This window comes from Paroedura picta, chromosome 17, assembly GCF_049243985.1.
Source record: "Paroedura picta isolate Pp20150507F chromosome 17, Ppicta_v3.0, whole genome shotgun sequence".
Lineage (NCBI taxonomy): Eukaryota > Metazoa > Chordata > Lepidosauria > Squamata > Gekkonidae > Paroedura > Paroedura picta.
This window is the reverse complement of record NC_135385.1, coordinates 350,009-372,115: the sequence shown is the minus strand read 5'-3', so window position 1 is coordinate 372,115 and position 22,107 is coordinate 350,009. Positions and strand designations below refer to the sequence as shown.

The following is a 22,107-nucleotide window of genomic DNA, read 5'->3' as shown; positions in this document are numbered from 1 at the left end:
GCACTTACTGAACTGATTTAAAATAAAATTTCCTGCCTCTCTGCTCACCTTATTCCATACCTCTCTCCTAGGCATTGTTCTCATTCCAGGGACATCCCAACTGACCGCTAAAGACCTTTCCTACAGGCTCCAAGCGTCTAAGGCCAAATGCATCGTGGTCACTGACTCCCTGGCTCCCGCAGTGGACTCTGTTGGGTCCGAATGCCACTCTCTGAAAACCAAACTTCTTGTGTCCGAAGGCAGCAGAGAGGGATGGCTGAACTTCAAGGACCTGTTCCAGTAGGTATTGCTTCAGCAAGAGGTTAAGGCAGGCTTTCTTACTTTTGTTGCCGTTAGAGCGGTTTCTCAGTGGAACAGGCTTCCTCGGGAGGTGGTGGGTTCTCCATATTTGGAGATTTTTAAGCAGAGGCTGGAGAGCCTTCTGACGGAGAGGCTGATTCTGTGAAGGCTCAAGGGGGTGGCAGGTGACAGTGGATGAGCGATTGGGATGTGAGCGTCCTGCATAGTGCAGGGGGTTGGACTAGATGACCCAGGAGGTCCCTTCCAGCTCTATGATTCTGTGATTCTCTGAGAAACTCCCAAAGCATTCTTTGAGATACCCCAGAAGTGAGATGATCATGCAGAATATGGTTGGAAGGTCAGTATGGCCCCTCCCCTTCCTGCCCCCTCCAGGCCCATCAACGCAGTCAACATGATCATATATGGTTATAAGGTAAAGGTAAAGGTATCCCCTGTGCAAGCACCGGACTGTGGGAGTTCAGGCAGGGCCCCGGTCTCTCCAGGGAGCTCTTTCCACCAGGTGGGGGCCAGGATGGAACAAGCTCTGGCCCTCGTTGAGGACTGACGTGCTTGTTTGGGGCCAGGGATCACCAGCCAGTTGGCAGTGGGGGAGCGTAATGCTCTTTTGGGGGGTGTAGGCGGAGAGACGGTCTCTCAGGTACACTGGGCCCAGACTGCATATAGCCTTGAAGGTAAGAACCAAAACCTTAAGCCTGATCCGGAATTCAATTGGGAGCCAGCGGAGTTGTTGAAGTACAGGCCGGATGTGAGATCTCCACGGTGTGTTGGTGAGAATCCTGGCCGCTGCGTTCTGCACCAATTGCAGTTTCCGGGTCAGGGCTAAGGGCAGGCCTGCGTAGAGCGAGTTACAAAAGTCCAGTCTAGAGGTGACCGTCGCGTGGATCACTGTGGCTACGTGTTCCGGGGCCAGGTAGGGCGCTAGTAGCTTGGCTTGGCGGAGATGGTAGAAGGCCAGCCGCTGTACTCTGGTGACCTGCCCCTCCATGGAGAGGGAGGCATCAAGGATCACCCCCAGGTTTCTGGCAGAGTGGGATGTTGTTAGATGCACTCCGTCCAGGTTGGGTAGGCGCACTTCCTCCCTTGGTCCCTTCCTCCCCAGCCACAGGACCCCCGTCTTTGTAGGGTTGAGCTTCAGATGACTCTGCTTGAGCCATTTTGTCACTTCTTCCAGGCATCTGGCTCAGATTTCTGGGGGAGAATCGGAGCCATTCTCCATCAGGAGGAAGAGCTGGGTGTCATCTGTGTATTGGTGGCCACCCAGCCCAGACCTCCATACCAGCTGAGCAAGAGGGCGCATGGAGAAGTTAAATGAAATAAGTTGGGGCCAGTCTTAAAATGTCTGAGATTCCAAGCCCAGGTGCACCATATTTCTCCTCCACAGTCTCAAAACAAATACAAGGCAGTTTACAAAACAGAGGAGAACACAGAGAGAGAGAGAGAGAGAGAGAGAGACCCGTTATAATCTCACCAAGGTAACCGATGAGAAATACCTGGCAATTCATACATGTGCTTGTTTTTTAAGATCGGCACCTGCCGAGCACGACTGCGTCAAAACGAAGAGCGGGGAACCCATGCTCATCTACTTCACGAGTGGAAGCACAGGGGCACCCAAAATGGTCGAGCATTCGCACAGCAGTTACGGCATCGGGTTTGCAGCCAGTGGCAGGTAAACACCACTCGCCCCCACAGCAGCGCATGAGATGGGCATGCACAATGGCTTCTGGATTGATTTATTGCTTTAGGATGCTTAGGGCTGATCCTGCGTTGAGCAGGGGGTTGGACTAGATGGCCTGTGTGGCCCCTTCCAGCTCTATGATTCTGTGATTCTATGATTCTATAGAACAAGGTTTACTTATCGGCAGTTCAGTGACTTGACGCTCAATGAATACATCTGTCTACATAGTGTATGACAACATGTCATAGTCCCATTGTATGCGGCACTGGTCAGACCACACCTGGAGTACTGTGTGCAGTTCTGGAGGCCTCACTTCAAGGAGAATGTAGATAAAATTGAAAGGGTACAGAGGAGAGCGACGGAGATGATCTGGGGCCAAGGGACCAAGCCCTATGAAGATAGGTTGAGGGACTTGGGAATGTTCAGCCTGGAGAAAAGGAGGTTGAGAGGGGACATGATAGCCCTCTTTAAGTATTTGAAAGGTTGTCACTTGGAGGAGGGCAGGATGCTGTTCCCATTGGTTGCAGAGGAGAGGACACGCAGTAATGGGTTTAAACTACAATGATATAGGCTAGGTATCAGGAAAACAATGATACAGGCTAGATATCAGGAAAATGTTCACAGTCAGAGTAGTTCAGCAGTGGAATCAGCTGCCTAAGGAGGTGGTGAGCTCCCCCTCACTGGAAGTCTTCAAGCAAAGGTTGGATACACATTTTTTTTGGATGCTTTAGGATGCTTCGGGCTGATCCTGCGTTGAGCAGGGGGTTGGACTAGATGACCCGCAAGGTCCCTTCCAACTCCATGATTCTATGATTCTATTCCTATCCAGCCTGTTTTCTCAGAGGCCCATTCCAGAGTCTTTGGCTTCCCTGCCTCAGCGATTGACTCCCGATATCTTTTTCTTGCCACAGACACTGGATTAATCTGACCCCTTCGTCCATCTTCTGGAACACATCTGATACAGGGTGGGTCAAGTCGGCCTGGAGCAGTGTCTTTGCACCCTGGATAAATGGAGCGTGTGTCTTTGTGCATCACTTGCCACAATTTGAACCCAGTGTCATACTGAATGTAAGAATAAACAAAGGGTGTGGAAGTGCAGAGACAGAGCAGATGGAGACACAAGATGTCATAGTCCCATTGTATATGGCACTGGTCAGGCCACCCCTGGAGTACTGTGTGCAGTTCTGGAGGCCTCACTTCAAGAAGGACGTGGATAAAATTGAAAGGGTACAGAGGAGAGCGACGAAGATGATCTGGGGCCAAGGGACCAAGCCCTGTGAAGATAGGTTGAGGGACTTGGGAATGTTCAGCCTGGAGAAAAGGAGGGTGAGAGGGGACATGATAGCCCTCTTTAAGTATTTGAAAGGTTGTCACTTGGAGGAGGGCAGGAGGCTGTTTCTGCTGGCTGCAGAGGAGAGGACACGCAGTAATGGGTTTAAACTTCAAGTACAACGATATAGGCTAGATAGCAGAAAAAAAATTTTCACAGTCAGAGTAGTTCAGCAGTGGAATAGGCTGCCTAAGGAGGTGGTGAGCTCCCCCTCACTGGCAGTCTTCAAGCAAAGGTTGGAGACACACTTTTCTTGGATGCTTTAGGATGCTTAGGGCTGATCCTGCGTTGAGCAGGGGGTTGGACTAGATGGCCTGAATGGCCCCTTCCAACTCTATGATTCTATGAGACGAGGAATTATCATGTTTGAGGCCTAATTCCTGTTTGGCTTACATAGAAAAATCTACAAACACGGCAGTGAATCCAAACATTTTGTACAGCAGATATCTGGACGCATATTACAAGTGTGATCAAAGCAGGAGTAGGACTGTACCTATTTGTCCACATGAGCCACTTCCCCTGAGTGCATGTAGCACAAAAGCTGCAAAATACATACAAGTAGTCCCTGTTCACAGCGCAGGAGACCCAGGGAAGGCAAGTTTCAACAGCACAGACATTTGCTTCCAAAAACGGAAGTCTTCTGAAGTCACAGGTGTGCATGAGAGACCATAAAATCTGAGTCCAGTGGCACCTTTAAGACCAGCAAAGATTTATTCAAGGCGTGAGCTTTCGAGGGCAAGCACTCTTCCTCAGACCCAGCAGCCATGCTGCAAATTTAGTGCCTCTACCTCAAACTCCTGCCTCCCCCCCAATACCATCAAATAGATGGAAACAGAGATTTGTCCATTGATGCTCACGCCTTGAATAAATCTTTGTTGGTCTTAAAGGTCGATTCAAACTGGACTCTGGTTTTATTGTGCTACTTCAGACCAACACGGCGACCCATTTGAATCTATCCATGAGAGACCACGACAGCCTTACAATTTGGGCTGTTCTGTCAGTGTTCAAAACGCTTCACATGTGCTCTAAACCCACAACCCCTGTAAGATAGGACATTATCACAATCCCACTCACACTGCAGCCAAGAACCTGATACAGAATGACTGCGCTGGGGGCAACTAGTAACCTTAAGGGAGACACAGGATTTGGGCCATGCACTAGACGTGTGCAAAAGGGAAGAATCGGACCATTCTGGATTGGGCCTGAATAAATTCAGATTGAATCCGAAGCACTCTTTCCTGGCTCAGATTCAACTGATTCAATTTGGGCAAATGCTAAATGATTTAGCACCATTAAACAAAATGGCACCATCAGCATCAATGGAAAAATTTCTATTTGATGGGGGGGGGGCAGGAGTTTGAGGCAGAGGCACTAAATTTGCAGCATGGCTACAGGAGCCTCTGCTCAAAAGAGCCCCCAAGTTTTGAAAAGATTGGACCATGGGGTCCAATTCTACAGGCCCCCATCTGGCCTCCGTTGTTTCCAATGACCCCCTCAAAAAAAAAGATTCTCTGTTCTTTTGCAAACTTGGATAGAATAGAATAGAATAGAATAGAATAGAATAGAATAGAATAGAATAGAATAGAATAGAATAGAATAGGAATAGGAATAGGAATAGGAATAGGAATAGGAATAGAATAGAATAGAATAGAATAGAATAGAATAGGAATAGGAATAGGAATAGGAATAGGAATAGGAATAGAATAGAATAGAATAGAATAGAATAGAATAGAATAGAATAGAATAGAATAGAATAGAATAGAATAGAATAGGAATAGGAATAGAATAGAATAGAATAGAATAGAATAGAATAAGAATAGGAATAGGAATAGGAATAGGAATAGGAATAGGAATAGGAATAGGAATAGGAATAAAATAGAATAGGAATAGAATAGGAATAGAATAGGAATAGAATAGGAATAGGAATAGGAATAGGAATAGAATAGAATAGAATAGAATAGAATAGGAATAGGAATAGGAATAGGAATAGAATAGAATAGAATAGAATAGAATAGAATAGAATAGGAATAGGAATAGGAATAGGAATAGGAATAGAATAGAATAGAATAGAATAGAATAGAATAGAATAGAATAGAATAGGAATAAGAATAGGAATAGGAATAGGAATAGGAATAGGAATAGGAATAGGAATAGGAATAGGAATAAAATAGAATAGGAATAGAATAGGAATAGAATAGGAATAGAATAGGAATAGGAATAGGAATAGAATAGAATAGAATAGAATAGAATAGAATAGAATAGAATAGAATAGAATAGAATAGAATAGAATAGGAATAGGAATAGGAATAGGAATAGGAATAGAATAGAATAGAATAGAATAGAATAGAATAGAATAGAATAGAATAGAATAGGAATAAGAATAGGAATAGGAATAGGAATAGGAATAGGAATAGGAATAGGAATAAAATAGAATAGGAATAGAATAGGAATAGAATAGGAATAGAATAGGAATAGGAATAGAATAGAATAGAATAGAATAGAATAGAATAGAATAGAATAGAATAGAATAGAATAGAATAGAATAGGAATAGGAATAGGAATAGGAATAGGAATAGGAATAGAATAGAATAGAATAGAATAGAATAGGAATAGGAATAGGAATAGGAATAGGAATAGGAATAGAATAGAATAGAATAGGAATAGGAATAGAATAGAATAGGAATAGAATAGAATAGAATAGAATAGAATAGAATAGAATAGAATAGAATAGGAATAGAATAGGAATAGAATAGAATAGAATAGAATAGAATAGGAATAGGAATAGGAATAGGAATAGGAATAGGAATAGGAATAGAATAGAATAGAATAGAATAGAATAGAATAGAATAGAATAGAATAGAATAGGAATAAGAATAGGAATAGGAATAGGAATAGGAATAGGAATAGGAATAGGAATAGGAATAAAATAGAATAGGAATAGAATAGGAATAGAATAGGAATAGAATAGGAATAGGAATAGGAATAGAATAGAATAGAATAGAATAGAATAGAATAGAATAGAATAGAATAGAATAGAATAGAATAGAATAGGAATAGGAATAGGAATAGGAATAGGAATAGGAATAGAATAGAATAGGAATAGGAATAGGAATAGGAATAGGAATAGAATAGAATAGAATAGAATAGGAATAGGAATAGGAATAGAATAGAATAGAATAGGAATAGAATAGAATAGAATAGAATAGAATAGAATAGGAATAGAATAGGAATAGAATAGAATAGAATAGAATAGAATAGAATAGAATAGAATAGAATAGAATAGAATAGGAATAGGAATAGGAATAGGAATAGAATAGAATAGAATAGAATAGGAATAGGAATAGGAATAGGAATAGAATAGAATAGAATAGGAATAGAATAGGAATAGAATAGAATAGAATAGAATAGAATAGAATAGGAATAGAATAGAATAGAATAGAATAGAATAGAATAGAATAGAATAGGAATAGGAATAGGAATAGGAATAGGAATAGGAATAGGAATAGGAATAGGAATAGAATAGAATAGAATAGAATAGAATAGAATAGAATAGAATAGAATAGAATAGAATAGGAATAGGAATAGGAATAGGAATAGGAATAGGAATAGGAATAGAATAGAATAGAATAGAATAGAATAGAATAGGAATAGGAATAGGAATAGGAATAGGAATAGAATAGGAATAGAATAGAATAGAATAGAATAGGAATAGAATAGAATAGAATAGAATAGAATAGAATAGAATAGAATAGAATAGAATAGAATAGGAATAGGAATAGAATAGAATAGGAATAGGAATAGAATAGAATAGAATAGAATAGAATAGAATAGAATAGAATAGAATAGGAATAGGAATAGGAATAGAATAGAATAGAATAGAATAGGAATAGAATAGAATAGAATAGAATAGAATAGGAATAGAATAGAATAGAATAGAATAGAATAGGAATAGAATAGGAATAGGAATAGGAATAGAATAGAATAGAATAGAATAGAATAGAATAGAATAGAATAGAATAGGAATAGGAATAGGAATAGGAATAGGAATAGGAATAGAATAGAATAGAATAGAATAGAATAGAAAAAGTTTGGTCCCTTTAAACTGCCCGTACTCCACCCGGCCAAATCACACCCAAATTGTGGTTTGGCAATTCAGCCTAGGCTGACTTGGGCAGTTTACCTTCAGGGAAAGGTCGATTCAAACTGGGCTAGTCCAAAAAGTGTCCGAATCGACATTGATTCGGGTAATTTACAGACTACCCGAACCAAATCGCACATGCATGGACCATCCAGATTCCAATATATAAATATAAATCCCAATATCTAAAAATGAACTTCCACTCAATCGGGAAACCCTTCCAAGGTCGTCAAGGCTTTGCAAAATCCGGGTCTTGCTGAGCATCACTATTTGTTTAAAGCGTTGGCCATTCCCAATGCAACCATCTTTCCCATCGAACCTTCCCAGTAAACAGTCCCATAAAACCTTCTCCATGTGTTGCTCACTCGGTACATATCTATACATTTCAGACCCCAAAGCAGCTTGATGTGTTTGTGCGGACGGTCTCAGTTTCCATTCCCAGCATTATATTTTCCTTCCCCTCATGTAGACCCTGTCGAGGTACCCGATCACCACCTTCTGCACAGCTCCGACTGCATACTGCATGTTAGTGCAGCACGATATCGACAGGTACTGCCTTGCGTTTTTGTACAAGGTACCATAATGTCCAGTAGTTTTGTTTTGTTTTAATAACTTTGTAATAGAACATTTTTACGTGCAGGGCAATCAGTCAGGCTTACCTTCTTTTCCAGTCGATATACTATTTTGTTTTGGATAAATGAGGAGGGGGGGAAATGAAAGGGAGCCAAAACTCAGTATGGGAATGGAGATTTGGTAAATATGCCACCTGGAGCCAGGTGTTACAGCTCACTGGATTTTCCAGCAGCTTTACAGGGGTGTGGGGGTGCAGTAGGGGTAGTCAACCTGTGGTCCTCCAGATGTTCATGGACTACAATTCCCATGAGCCCCTGCCAGCGTTTGCTGGCAGGGGCTTATGGGAATTGTAGTCCACGAACATCTGGAGGACCACAGGTTGACTACCCCTCCAGTAGGGGACAGAATAGGCCTCCTGAAGCTCCTAAGAGCTTATATAGCAGCTCAGAAAAGGAGCTGGGAGCCTAGTGGGGTGTCTCAATTATGCATTTGTGAACTTAGGCAGATTGTGAGTGGTTCAGGCAGGGGGGGGGGGGGTTACATCTGCCTTATGGTGACCCCATAGGGTTTTCAAGGCAGGAAAGAGGCTAACAAAAGTGGTATCCGTCCGTCCGTCCGTCTGTCTGTCTATCTAATGCAAAATACAAATCTATCTGTCTATCTAATGCAAAATACAAATCTATCTATCTAATGCAAAATACAAATCTATCTATCTATCTATCTATCTATCTATCTATCTATCTATCTATCTATCTATCTATCTATCTATCTATCTATCATCGCCCTCCCCAAAGGCTCAAACAAGAAACGATACAGGTAACTCCATTTATAGCGATAACAACAATAACATTGACATAATAACAACGATACCATTAAAGGACAGTGGAAATTCAGGGGGTGGCCACACCGAAAACTTTCCAGTGTGGTTGATGACATTTAATAGGGTTGATCCAAGAGACCCCCCCCCCCGCGCGCCCATCCAACCTTCTGTTTGGTCCTGTGGTGATCTGGGGTTACTCATTGTCCCCTTTCCCTCTCCAGCTACAGGTTCAAGAGCCTGCAGCACTGCGTGACTGGAGGAGAACCTCTCAACCCTGAAGTGAGGAACCACTGGAAAGCCAAGACTGGGCTGGAGATCTATGAAGGCTACGGCCAAACAGAAATGGTATGCCTGCCCTTGCTCTCCCAGGACTGGGTTTTCGGATAGTCACTCTGTGGCCTCACGGGCTGGGGCAGGCTGCGCATCATTGAGTTGACATGTGACAAAGTCCTGGCATTTGTCAAACAGCAACCCACGGACCTTGGATCAGTCACGCACGGAGCGTGCTCTGCCTCCTATGATCACATGTGTCCTTTGCCCTCATCATGAGGGTGGCGCATGGGCAGAAGCAACTGCAGCCACCCCCCCCTGCATGTAAAGGAGGCACTCTGGGCTCTGTTTATGTGGGAAGTGGGCTGCCTGCCCCCATTCCAGCCTCCCCAAAGTGGTGGGAAATTGGTGAGGAAGAGGGAATGTGACCAGAATCTTCCTGCTCCACCTGTGCAGGTGAGCAGGGCTGTAGCAGACGCTTGCTCAGCTGGGGTTTTGTAGACAAGCCCTGGAAGGGTTTCCCCTGCGGGTGGGAGTGAATTTTGATATATTTTTGAACATTTTGAAAGGCCCTCCCCACCCCTCCAGGCCTATCAGTGGCCATTTGGGGAAGGGGGGAGCAGGCCAACATGACCATATATGTTTAAGAAATGTTTAAGAAATTTTAAAGAAATGTATAAATGTTTAAGAAATTTAAATTTTTGGCACGTCTTCCTGATGCACACGTGCATGTCTATACCCCGCATGAACTGATGTCATCGTGCTCCCTGCCCATGCAGCCATGACACAGAGACAAAATGAACCCCAGCCCAGTTTTGTTCTGTGGTTCTCTCTTACAGGTCGCAATATGCACCAACGTCAAGGGGGTGAAAATAAAATCGGGCTCAATGGGAAAGGCATCCCCGCCATATAACGTTCAGGTACAAGGAGGAATTTTCCAGATGGTTTTCAGTGAAGTCGAGCAGCAAGGGGTGTCTTTGCCCTGGGCCTTCCTTGTTTCCGGCCAAATTTCAACTCGTGTGATAAACGGGCTGTTACCGAAAATGGCCTGTCACAAATTGGGATGGCTGAATTAACCTTTAAAGTGACAGGACCAAAAGCCCGATAACAGGGAGATTCTACCACCTGTGTCTACCAGGAACTTGTGCAGATTAATTCTGACTACAAATAGATTTTTATTTAAAAGGGAATCCTAAACCGTTTAAACTAATTCCAAAATCAGTAGATTATGTCATGTTAGTAGATTGATGTTTGAATGGGAATTTTAATGGGGTTAGTTGTTGTGACCCGCCTCGAGCCTGCCGGGAGAGGCGGGAAATAAATCTAAAAATAATAATAATAATAATAATAATAATAATAATAATAATAATAAATAATAAATAATAAATAATAAATAATAAATAATAAATAAAATAACACAGTAGATTCAAATGGGTAGCCGTGTTGGGCTGAAGCAGCACAATAAAGCCACAGTCCAGTCGCACCTTTAAGACCAACAAAGATTTATTCAGGGTGTGAAATTTCGAGGAAGCTTTCTGAGGAAGAGTACCTGCACTCGAAAGCTCACATCCTGAATAAATCTTTGCTGGTCTCAAAGGTGCTACCGGACTCTGATTTTATTATACACACATAGTGTCATTCAGAGAGAAATAAGATGATAGCATCCAAGATAGAGGAATTAATTTGGGGGCAGGAAAAGCATACCACCTGTCCAGCAGAGAGAGAGAGAGAGAGAGAGAGAGAGAGAGAGAGAGATCAAGGGGCAGATGCTTGCTCCAGCTTAACATCTGGGTGGTCAATCTGGGCTCGAGACCAAAATGCACTTTTGGACTTTGTGCAGGTTGATATACTGTTTGAAATTCCCACGGCCAGCCCATGGACCAGCCTGTGGAGCAGTATTGTGTGATGCAGGTCTATGGTGACTGGCCAAGAGCCCTAGGTGTACCTGACAGGTGGATTGAACTGTGATGTAACTGAAATGGGCTGTCTGGAGTATACCTCACAGTCAGGTGAAGCGTGTCTCAAAAATGGACAATCCCTAGGCTGGTTGGAGGCTGAAGACACGAAGCACATCTAATCTGATGAATGTGTCAGTAGAATCTTCTTAATGGCCCTGTGCAAGGGCTCTGGGAAGCACAATGACTGATTATGCATGACGGCAGCCATGCTGGGATGCCGCTGATTTCAAGTGGCCGGGCAGGGCACCGCTTCCTTCGTACGCACAGGGGAGATAATCCCCCTGCGCACACGGTCCACCCTGAAATTTTACATGCGCACGCACAACTCTTGGGCAGGAAGGTGCCACCATCTCTCAGTGGTGGCAGCAGTGGGGGAGGGTGGGGGGATGCGGGGGTCCCACCCACAGGATGGTGGGATAGCGGCATGCTGCTAGCCCGCCATCATGGGGAGGGGCGTAAAAATGCCCCGTTCAGTCCTGCAGCACTGCAAAGCCAAACTGGATATTTTGTGCCCCTGCAGGACACTGGGGGTAAGAGTTGGGCCTTGGAGGCCTGGCCCATATGCCCGGGCCTGGCCTGGCTGGGCCTCTGATGGCAAGTAAAGGAACAAGGAAAAATCAGCGGTCCCTTGCCACGGGCCATCAGAGGCCCCAAATCGGGCCAGGGCTGGGAGGAGGCCAAGGTGGCACTGGTGTCATGCAGAAGCAGGGATTAGCCCCACTATCAAGCAGGTATCAGCCTGCCCTTCCCTGCGCATGGGGGCATGGGGTGTTGCTACTCAGCAGTTACACTGAACAGTTTGACGTGCGAAGACAGGACTTGGTAAACACAAAAGAGAGACGGTTAGTTCCTGAAGGGCTATTCCTTTCCTAGTGACCGTCTGACGGCTGTGGGTGGGAGGGGCAGTGGTCCTATTGTGCCCCCCCATAACTGCCCATTTAGGCTTAAGTCTTTTGGACTGGCCTAGAGGAAATGGAGGAGAAGGGAATTTTCCCGTCTTGTTCTAGCAACTCTAGACAAGGTGGAGATTCTAGCCCAGGGGTAGTCACACTATGGCCCTCCAGATGTCCATGGACTACAATTCCCATGAGCCCCTGCCAGCGAACGCTGGCAGGGGCTCATGGGAATTGTAGTCCATGGACATCTGGAGGGCCGCAATTTGACTACTCCTGTCCTAGTCCAAGAAGTGAATCCAGTGATTTTTCATACCAAGAAAATGTCAGTCCGATCTCTGTGTGCATCAGCCTGCACAGTGCAAGGGAGGTGCCTTCACGAAAATTGCCTTCTATTATGGGGGCTCTTGCCAGGCTAACAGGGTGCCCACAAAAGGCAGGGGTGTGGATTGAACCACACAAGGAAGTCTGCAGGGAGTGAACTTGTTTTCCCTGTTGACCAGTGTTTCTTTCCTGCATTCTAAAGGTAAAGGTAAAGCACCAGGTCATGTCTGACCCTTGGGGTGACGCCCTCCAGCGTTTTCATGGCAGACTCAATACGGGGTGGTTTGCCAGTGCCTTCCCCAGTCATGACCGTTTACCCCCCAGCAAGCAAGCTGGGGACTCATTTTACCGACCTCGGAAGGAGGGAAGGCTGAGTCCACCTTGAGCCGGCTGCTGGGATCGAACTCCCAGCCTCATGGTCAGAGCCTCAGACTGCATGTCTGCTGCCTTACCACTCTGCGCCACAAGAGGCTCTTCCCTGCATTCTGCAAAGGTTAAAAACAGCGAAAGTACCTCCAGGATCGAGTCCAGCCCCTTGCAGGATGCAGGAAATTCACAACTACCATTAAGAACTGCATCATCGTCCCTCTGTGTTCATTATTGATTTTGATTCTACAATGAATGTTAATTCCTCAACATGAGTCAGTGAAAAATAACATGCTTTAATTTCCCCAGGTTGTAGATGACCAGGGCAACATTCTGCCCCCAGGAGAAGAAGGGGACATCGCTGTCCAAATCCATCCCAAGAGGCCGTTTTGTTGCTTTTCACAGTATTTGGTAATTATTGGGTGATCATTCGAGCAGTTCAGTGCACAGTGCAATCTGATGAAGGTTTACACCATTCTTGTCTTGTCTTTAGTATTACGGCCCTAGACCAGTAGTCAAATTACACATAAAAACACCTGGCACTCACAAAGAACATAAAAGAATCATTGATAACTCAAATAGTATAAAATTTGAAAACATTCCAGCTATAAGAATCAACATTCTGATTTCAAAACTCACAAGCATTATCGATTTACGCCATTCTAAGAACATTGATTTCGACTCTAATCTTTCTGCATCTGTGCTTTCCTCCTCTTATTTCCCAGGCTGTAATTCATAACATGCTTTCTGCACCGAGTCTGACAAAGGCAGCTTCCCATCATGCTTTGCTCCCTTACCGTTTTCAAAAACGCCTTTGTTTTCGTTGTGCCCCTTAATCCTACCATTCACTTTCCTCCTTCCCTCCGAAATGTAGTTTTAAAACCCTGTTATAACTTTATAAGGTTATAACATTATGACGCTGCTGTGTAAGACTGCAAGCCTGCTTTTAAAAATAAAATTAGAAATCATATTGTAAAGCGGGGGGGGGGGGGAAACCCTTCTAAAACAGGCAGATTTTTCAGAACGGAGGGAGGGAGGGGGAGGGAGGACAGTGATGAGGAAAGGGGCATTCCCAAACGACTCAAAATGGTGGGCGCAGGGGAATACCCAATTGCCTGCACTTCCACAGAGGGCAGCCCCAAATCAGACCCAGTTAGACCCTGCTTGAAAAGATGATATCCAGTTTTCTGGAAATCCCTTTGCTGCAGGGCAAGTGAGGGGGCAATTTGGGACTGCACCTGAAGAAGCAAATTTTAGTGCAGAAAGCTGACCCTTTAAAAATGCAAATCCGAACAATATCGCTAGTGTGGAAATAGTCTAGCAGAGGTGGGCACTTTCTGCACTCACACTTTATTTCCGCTGTTGATCCTGCAGAAATCTAATCGACCTGAACAGATCTTGCAACAGATCTTTATCCTTCCCTTTTCCCCAACTCAAAACAGTTTTTACTACGACGGTTTCTTCTGCACTTCCAGGGGTGGGGGCAGCCACATGCCAGCCCCTGTAGGCACCTTTTAGCTAGAGTGCCGGGTGGGGGAGAGAAGCGAGAATTGTATGAAGCTCCAGGTGGCTGGAGAGGGCTTTATTTCCTGCCTTTTGTCCCCTGATTCTACAGCCAGAGCAAGTTGGGGGAAGGGAATCTCTGAAGGAGCACCAGGTAGCTTGTTGAGAGCAAGAGGGGGAGGCGTTAAGTGGAGGTGGAAGCCTCTAGGAAGAATGATGGTGCCTCCAGGCTGGGGGGGGGGGAGAAAATCCCAAATAACTGCATGGAGGAAGAATGGGCTTTTGGTGTGATTTTCTCCAGTTAACTGGATAATATCTGCTCTCAGATATCCCAGGAACATGGTGATGTCACTCTAGAGTGGAGCCTGGAAGTTGCAGAAGGAATAATTAACCCAGTTCATAGCAAAGTGGAAATTGGATCGTGTACAGTTTGCTCTTTATAATTGAGCTGATAGAGGATAAAAAGCCCAGTGCAGAACAGACCCAAGTCTCTTTGAATACCTGCTTTAACTGGAGACGCCAGGCATTGGATACGGTGACCACCTGCATGGGAGGCATGTGGTCTACCCCTAGGGTGTCTTTCTGTTCACTTTGAAGCACTGTTTACAAACTGGGTGAAGTCACCTTTGTATAATTCTGCACCATCGTGGTTCTTTTTCTTGCCAGGATAATCCTGAGAAAACAGCAGCCAGCGAGCGGGGAAGCTTTTACATCACTGGAGACAGAGGGATCATGGATGAAGAAGGTTACTTTTGGTTCCTCGGAAGGTCGGATGACATCATCAATTCTGCTGGGTAAGGTCCTCTTCTGGTGGACTTTTCTAGATTCAGTAGCAAGAGGCATTTGCCTTTTACGCAGCTTCAAGTTGGGAGCCCATGAGGAATCTTGGGGATTGCGATCATTGATTAAGAAACGTCCCTGTAGCACAATGCTGCAAACATTTTTGCACTTCTGGAGAATTGAACTTCCATGTTTACAAGTGGCCAATGGCTAGAAATCAACAGGCAGAGGCTTTAGCCCCTGTGCTTCTCTGCTGGCTGGCCATTGTGGGAGACAGGACAGTGGATTAGATGAACCTGCTGAATTCAGCAAGGTCTAAATCAGGACCAGTTTATCCATGTTGCCCGTGTAGGCCCCATGCTTCCAGGGACCGGCACAATGCCTCCCCCCTCTTGGATCATGGCCATAGACTCCCTCCTCCCCAAGTTTCCTTCTTTAACACCACGCAGAAAGACACCACTGTGGGGCCCCACTGTCTGTCTGGTCCCACTGCAATTATATTCTGCTATGGCCCTGTGAATCTTTAAACTGGCTCTGCTGCTGTGGTCCCTCCAAATCCTTAAACTACTACTGGTCTAAATGCTGCTGTTTTCTGCTCCCCTAAGACATATCCTCAGCAGTCTCCTTGCTCCAAGTCACAAGCATCCCAAAACTTCCCCGACTATTCCTCCCTGCAGCTTTAACGGATGCTCAACTATAAATTGTAGTGGGCACAAGCACACTTGGGCCGATTTTGCATCAGTGGAAATGGCCAAGGGGGAGGCCATACGGAAGAGGGGCTGATCCCCACTTCTACACGATGCAGCCGCTGGGCAGGCCCCTTCCCGGGCCTGCTGCGGGTTGGGACTAAGGGAGAATCCGAATTCCCATAGCCGCTGCAAGGGCCAGTGGGGCCTGTTGCAAAGCAGTGGAGCCCAAAGGGGGCAGAAAATGCCCTTTGCACTGTTAGGTGGACAGGGGCATTCTGTTTTATGTTCCTACAATGTTAAACTCCCACCACCCACCCCGTGCAGTGGAACCATTCTGCCACCGCTGTGTTTCCCAGGGGGACACATTTCAGTGGGACATCCTGTGTCTTGGCGCTGGAGCGATTCTGGCCCCCATGGGGACACAGAATGCTGTGGAGCACGCAGCTCTGCACCAATGCATTAGATGCAAGGCCCAGTGTGGCCACCACCATGCAGAATGGGCCTTGGTACCTACTGGGTGACTTTAAGGGCTCTTTTCATTTCAATTTGCCAACTAGGTTTTCGGCATTCTTGAGGAGTCCCCTAGCTCTGCAGCTATTGCTGTCATCTCAGCAGATATGGAATCACCAAACGGACTTGTTAGGAGGGCTGATTTGCACAACGCCTGTGCAGAATATACACCTTCCTTCTTAGGTATCGCATTGGCCCCTTCGAAGTGGAAAGTGCTTTGATAGAACACCCTGCCGTGGCTGAGTCAGCGGTTGTCAGCAGCCCAGATCCCATCCGAGGAGAGGTAACGGGACATGGGGATGGTTCTGCAATCTCAGAATACACCAAGTACCGGATTGGGAAAGAGCAACAAACCCTGGCCTATCACGGCAGCAAAAAGTGGTTCTGCGTTTTGGGTACTTTCCTGGCCAGGGAAATTATCACAGCTAGAAATGCCAGGCTGGAGGGTAAATTAGATAGATAGATAGATAGATAGATAGATAGATAGATAGATAGATAGATGGATGGATGGATGGATGGATGGATGGATGGATGGATGGATGGATGGATGGATGGATGGATGGATGGATGGATGGATGGATGGATGGATGGATGGATGGATGGATGGATGGATGGACGGGTGGGTGGGTGGGTGGGTGGGTGGGTGGATGGGTAGATAGATGGATGGGTGGGTGGGTGGGTGGATGGGTAGATAGATGGATGGATGGATGGATGGAAGGATGGATGGGAGGGTGGGTGGATGGATGGATGGAGGGAGGGAGGGAGGGACTGACGGATGGACGGAGGGAGGGAGGGAGATGGGTACACTCCCTGCATCACTGACCACCTCCAGCAAGCGTCCAGTTGTTTCCCACCAGGAGACCCCCTTCTGATCATGAAAAAGGCTATACAGGGGATTATAAGAAGTACATGAATAAATGCCAGATGAGACCGGGGTTGCAATGAGGAAAGGAACTGGGTAAGATTGAGCAGAATAGATAGTAGCATACAGCCCAGTGGTATCCGGCACAAAATTCAGCCCCTGAATTTCTCTCTTAAAAAAAAATTCTAGTCCTTATGGCTAGAGGAAACTTACATGCCACCCAGGCTGGCCAGTCCTTTTTTCTCAATGACCAGACTACAAGGAGGGAGAAGGTTTATTTCTTTAGAAAACCACAGGGGAGATTCCCGTCTGCATGTTGCGCCTTGTATCATCCCAAAGGGGCTAAGCCATTTGGCTTTTGCAGTGAAGACTGCAAAGAAGAGGCCACCTTTCTGGTTCAGGTTCTACTTCCTCTATGTCAGATCGCCATGGACTACAATTCCCAGGAGCCCCCTGCCAGCGATTGCTGGCAGGGGGCTCCTGGGAATTGTAGTCCATGGACCTCTGGAGGGCCGCAGTTTGACTACCCCTGCTCTACGTCATCAATGCCTCTTTTTCCCATCATGCAGGTGGTGAAAGCTTTTGTTGTTTTGTCTCATGCTTTTCTGTCCCATGATCCGGAGAAATTAACCCGGGAGCTTCAGGATCACGTGAAAAGAGTTACCGCTCCCTACAAATACCCCAGAAAGGCAAGTATCTTCCTGGCACGATTGTGGCACTACCTCACAGCAGCTAGCATCCAAATCATAGAATCATAGAGTTGGAAGGGACCTCGTGAGTCATCTAGTCCAACCCCCTGCACTACGCAGGACACTCACATCCCAATCGCTCATCCACTGTCACCTGCCAGCCCCTTGAGCCTTCACAGAATCAGCCTCTCCATCAGATGGCTCTACAGCTTCTGTTTAAAAACTTCCAAAGGTGGAGAACCCACCACCTCCCGAGGAAGCCTGTTCCACTGAGAAACCGCTCTGACTGTCAGGAACTTCTTCCGGATGTTTAGACGGAATTTAGAATCTTAGAATCCTAGAATTGGAAGGGACCTCCTGGGTCATCTAGTCCAACCCCCTGCACTGTGCAGGACACTCACAACCCTCTCGCTCATCCCCAGTAACCTGCCACCCCTTAAGCCTTCACAGGCTTAAGATATATACTCTTCTGTTTCTGAACACATATGGTCACTACAGCTAAGAGCCCCCAAAGGACCAGCCCTCCTTTATCTTGTCTGAGCCCCTTTTAAAGCCATCAAAAGCCTTTGCTGCAAAATAGCTTAATCAATGATTCTAAATATTGAATAGTAAAAGGTAAAGGTAACCCCTGTGCAAGCACCGAGTCATGTCTGACCCTTGGGGTGACGCCCTCCAGCGTTTTCATGGCAGACTCAATACGGGGTGGTTTGCCAGTGCCTTCCCCAGTCATGACCGTTTACCCCCCAGCAGCAAGCTGGGTACTCATTTTACCGACCTCGAAAGGATGGAAGGCTGAGTCAACCTTGAGCCGGCTGCTGGGATTGAACTCCCAACCTCGTAGGCAGAGCTTCAGACTGCATGTCTGCTGCCTTACCACTCTGCGCCACAGGAGGCTCACTGAATAGTATATGAACATAAACCGAAACAGTAAATACATTAGAAGAGATATTACAAATTCTTCCCTTCAGTTCTTCCTCTAATCTAGTACAATTTACTAGCCTACTTGTTAATGCAGTCCAAATAAAAATGCCACTGACTTTGAAATTCATCTGGAGGTCTCCTGTTTACTAGATTCATCTTAACATTTGGCATTTTGTAACTTTTAGATCCCCCCCCCCAAAGCTGTTCCCAAACATCAATTGAGATGTTGCGGTTTAGAATCTGCATCCCCTTCACCGTACAGTTTTTAATTTGCTCTATTTCAGTTTCACATCTTTAAAAAAACTTATGTTTGCCCTTGCATTTAGCTTGATAAAGAACAGATTAGAATGACAGAATCATAGAGTTGGAAGGGGCCATAGAGGCCATCTAGTCCAACCCCCTGCTCAATGCAGGATCAGCCCAAAGCTGATTCAAGCATCTTATGCATTTTTGACCCCTGTATACTGCTGGCAATATTTTATAAGGCAGATTCAAAGTAACTGAACAGAATATGTCCCCCAAAATAGGTTCAATTTGCACGAGGAAGGAATTGACACAAATGGGGGGAGGGACCCCAGGTTGAAACAAGTGAGACACGGTATCTGAAATCCTCCCTATCACTGATTAGAAACCATTTTTAAGGGGTCCTGCTAGAAGCAAAAGAAACTTTACATTGGTGTAAATAAAAAAGAGCTAAACTTTAACTTTACCAATGCAGGTGGAGTTTGTCAAAGAGCTGCCCAAAACAATTGCTGGGAAAATCCAAAGAAACATATTAAGGATCAAGGAATGGAGAAAAGTCTAGCTTCGGCTGGACATCAGCATACGAAGAACCTCCCACTCTCCTTAATCCCTCTGTGTCCTTGGTTGCGGTGGAGTTTTCCAGTTTCTGGTTCTGATATCCCAAAGATGTCCTGGGGAACCACGGGATGAGACCCCACCGTTTCTGCACAGGATCCTAAAATGATGCCAGCCTCCCCGACAGTGTAACGAATGTGCTTCAAGAAGAAGATGCCCTCGTAGGCGAACAAGAAACCAAAAAGGAAATTGCAAGCAGGGTTTGGAATACATCCCATCTTCGAAATACGGACACAGGATGGACACAGCTCCTGGTAGACTCTGTGACTCCAAGGCTATTGACTACTATTGACTCCAAGGCAAATGCTCATCATGTGCTGTAATCCGTCCCTAGGCAATTGCTTCCCACAGAAGAGCTCAGAAGCTGAGTGCCAAGATGCTTTTGAAAGCACAAGATGGGATTCGGTGATGGAGGAAGGGAATGAGTTCATGAACCGATCACTTCTTCACATGGACAAAGAGGGGGTCGGAGGACACTTGCACCGTTTCTGCACCAGGAGACTGACCTTGTTTGAGCCTCGGTTTGGATTTCCTTTGGATGCTGCGAGTCGACCGGCCTTTCCACATTTGGCCTTTCCTCCCCTTATTCTCAGGCTGAAATTCGTAACACGCTTCCTGCCCTGAGTCCGAAGGAGGCAACCTCCCATCATGCTTTTCTCCCTTCCCCTTTGCCAAACGGGGCCTGCTTGCATCTTTGTTTTCTTTGCGCCCCTTAATCCCAAAATCCTGCGCCCTTGATCACCTCCCCCCTTCCCCCCAAACTGTCCCAAATGTAATTCTTTAAAAAAAAATGCGTTATAACATTATAACATCATAACATTGCTGTGCAAGAGTGCTTTTTTGAAAAAAATTAGAAACAGAGTTGTAACACAATCACCCCCCCTTTTTTAAAAAAGGCAGATTTTTCGGAACGAAGGGAGGGAGACAAGGAAAGGGGCATTCCGAAATAATGCTGGATGGTGAGCGCGGGGACAAACCCGATTATTCGCATTTCCGCATTTGGCAGCCCTGAATTAGACCCTGTTAGTCCCTGCTTTAAGAAAACCAGCTTTCGGGTGATTCCTTTGCTGCAAGGCAAGTGACGGGGCAATTCAGGTCTGCACCCAAAGAGGCGAGAACGGACGAAAAACTCAACTCTTTAAAAATGCAAATCCAAATGATATGTCACCGAAATACTTTGCCATAGAGTCAGGGAGGACACTTAGAACAGGGTGGGGGTGCACTGTTTGAGGCTGCAGGATGAGGTTGTGGTGTGGAAATGCTTAAGGATGCTTTGGTCTGATCCTGCGTTGAGCAGGGGGTTGGACTAGATGGCCTTCATGGCCCCTTCCAACTCTATGGTTCTATGATTCTGTGATTCTATGGAAAGGACACATTTTTCCCTCTGGGCTGGGGAGAAAGGGAGGGGCCGCTTGGCTCGTACCCTTCCTCCCTTTTCAAATGTTAATTAGCCTGGCCAGTGAGCAGGTACCTGGAGGGGGGAGGGGCTTCCTGTGGGAGGGGACAGGAATGTTTATAGGATGCTGATCCCGGGAGGAAGAGAGTATTTTCGCCAGCTGACCATCAAGGGAAAAGCCTGCTCTTGGGAGAAGAGGTGAGCAGCCATCTTGGACTTCTGGCTGAGGGTGGGGTGTCAACTGAATGAAACTTTGGAAACCTCTTGAGCGAATGTACTTAACACCAGATAGGGTATGTTTTAGCAGAGGGACCGAAGGACTGCGTTTCATCCAATTTCTTTCTCCCCTTTTGCTTAACTCTGTGCTGTGCAAAAGATCTGGTTCAAATCTTGTTTTTTTTTTTTTAAATAAATCATTCCTAAACTGGAAGTGGTCACGGTTCTCTGCCCCACGTAGCGCTCCCCCATCTCGAAAACACTAGCCCAGTGCAATGGGAAGATACAGAGAGATGCACCCTTGCAGTAATTCATTCCCACAATGCTCACATCCTTGGGCTTCGTCCTGGAACAGGGACTGCTGGTGCTCCCATTCCTGGCGTCGAGGGGGTATATAGAGCAAAGATCCAGGAGGAGGGGGCTGGTGGCCTCACCCCCACCCAGGCAGGAGGACACCTGAAGCAGTTGGGAACCCAAGCAGGGAGACTGTGAGCAGGGCGTGGGCCATTCGGCTGCAGCACCCAGATAAGCGTGGGGGAGTCAGAGATGGGTGGTCAGAACAGTGAGGCTCCTTCAGCAGCCTAGGAAGGAGAATCAGGTAAATGGGGAGATGCCGAAGACACCGGCTGATACCTGCAGCCACCAGGAGTGTGGACAAGGTATAGGACCACAAGGCATGCCCAGGGGGGTACCCCCAAAGCAAACGAAACCAACAGGCAAAATGTTGTGCCTTCTTGAGATTTATTAAATGAAGTCCTAAATCATCTTGCAACCAGAACGGGGTCCCGGGTATTCAATCCCGCTTTCTATTGCTTCTTCAGTGGCTGCAATTATAGTCTTAATATAACATCACCTGGGTAATTACAGGGACAGGATATCACATAGGCAATAGCTCTTCGGTAAAGGGGTCACTGAAGAGCCTCTTGTGGCGCAGGGTGGTAAGGCAGCATACATGCAGTCTGAAGCTCTGCCCATGAGGCTGGGAGTTGGATCCCAGCAGCCGGCTCAAGGTTGACTCAGCCTTCCATCCTTCCGA

The 22,107-nt window shown here is 46.1% G+C and overlaps 1 protein-coding gene across 10 annotated transcripts in view; it reads left to right on the top strand.

The window, feature by feature from the left end:
- The window catches only part of LOC143827083 (acyl-coenzyme A synthetase ACSM5, mitochondrial-like), a 35,901-nt gene extending 14,631 nt beyond the window's left edge, over window positions 1–21,270 (top strand). For all 10 annotated transcript variants that reach the window (XM_077316310.1, XM_077316308.1, XM_077316304.1 and 7 more), the window contains 11 exons: window positions 72–279; window positions 1,823–1,966; window positions 2,887–3,043; window positions 7,913–7,992; window positions 9,058–9,181; window positions 9,946–10,026; window positions 12,957–13,058; window positions 14,817–14,944; window positions 16,313–16,412; window positions 17,561–17,680; window positions 19,320–21,270. In XM_077316310.1, the coding sequence (XP_077172425.1) occupies window positions 72–279; window positions 1,823–1,966; window positions 2,887–3,043; window positions 7,913–7,992; window positions 9,058–9,181; window positions 9,946–10,026; window positions 12,957–13,058; window positions 14,817–14,944; window positions 16,313–16,412; window positions 17,561–17,680; window positions 19,320–19,406 (1,331 nt within the window). In that variant the 3' untranslated portion in view covers window positions 19,407–21,270. The remainder of the gene's footprint in view (window positions 1–71; window positions 280–1,822; window positions 1,967–2,886; window positions 3,044–7,912; window positions 7,993–9,057; window positions 9,182–9,945; window positions 10,027–12,956; window positions 13,059–14,816; window positions 14,945–16,312; window positions 16,413–17,560; window positions 17,681–19,319) is intronic.
- The last annotated feature ends 837 nt before the right edge of the window (window positions 21,271–22,107 follow it).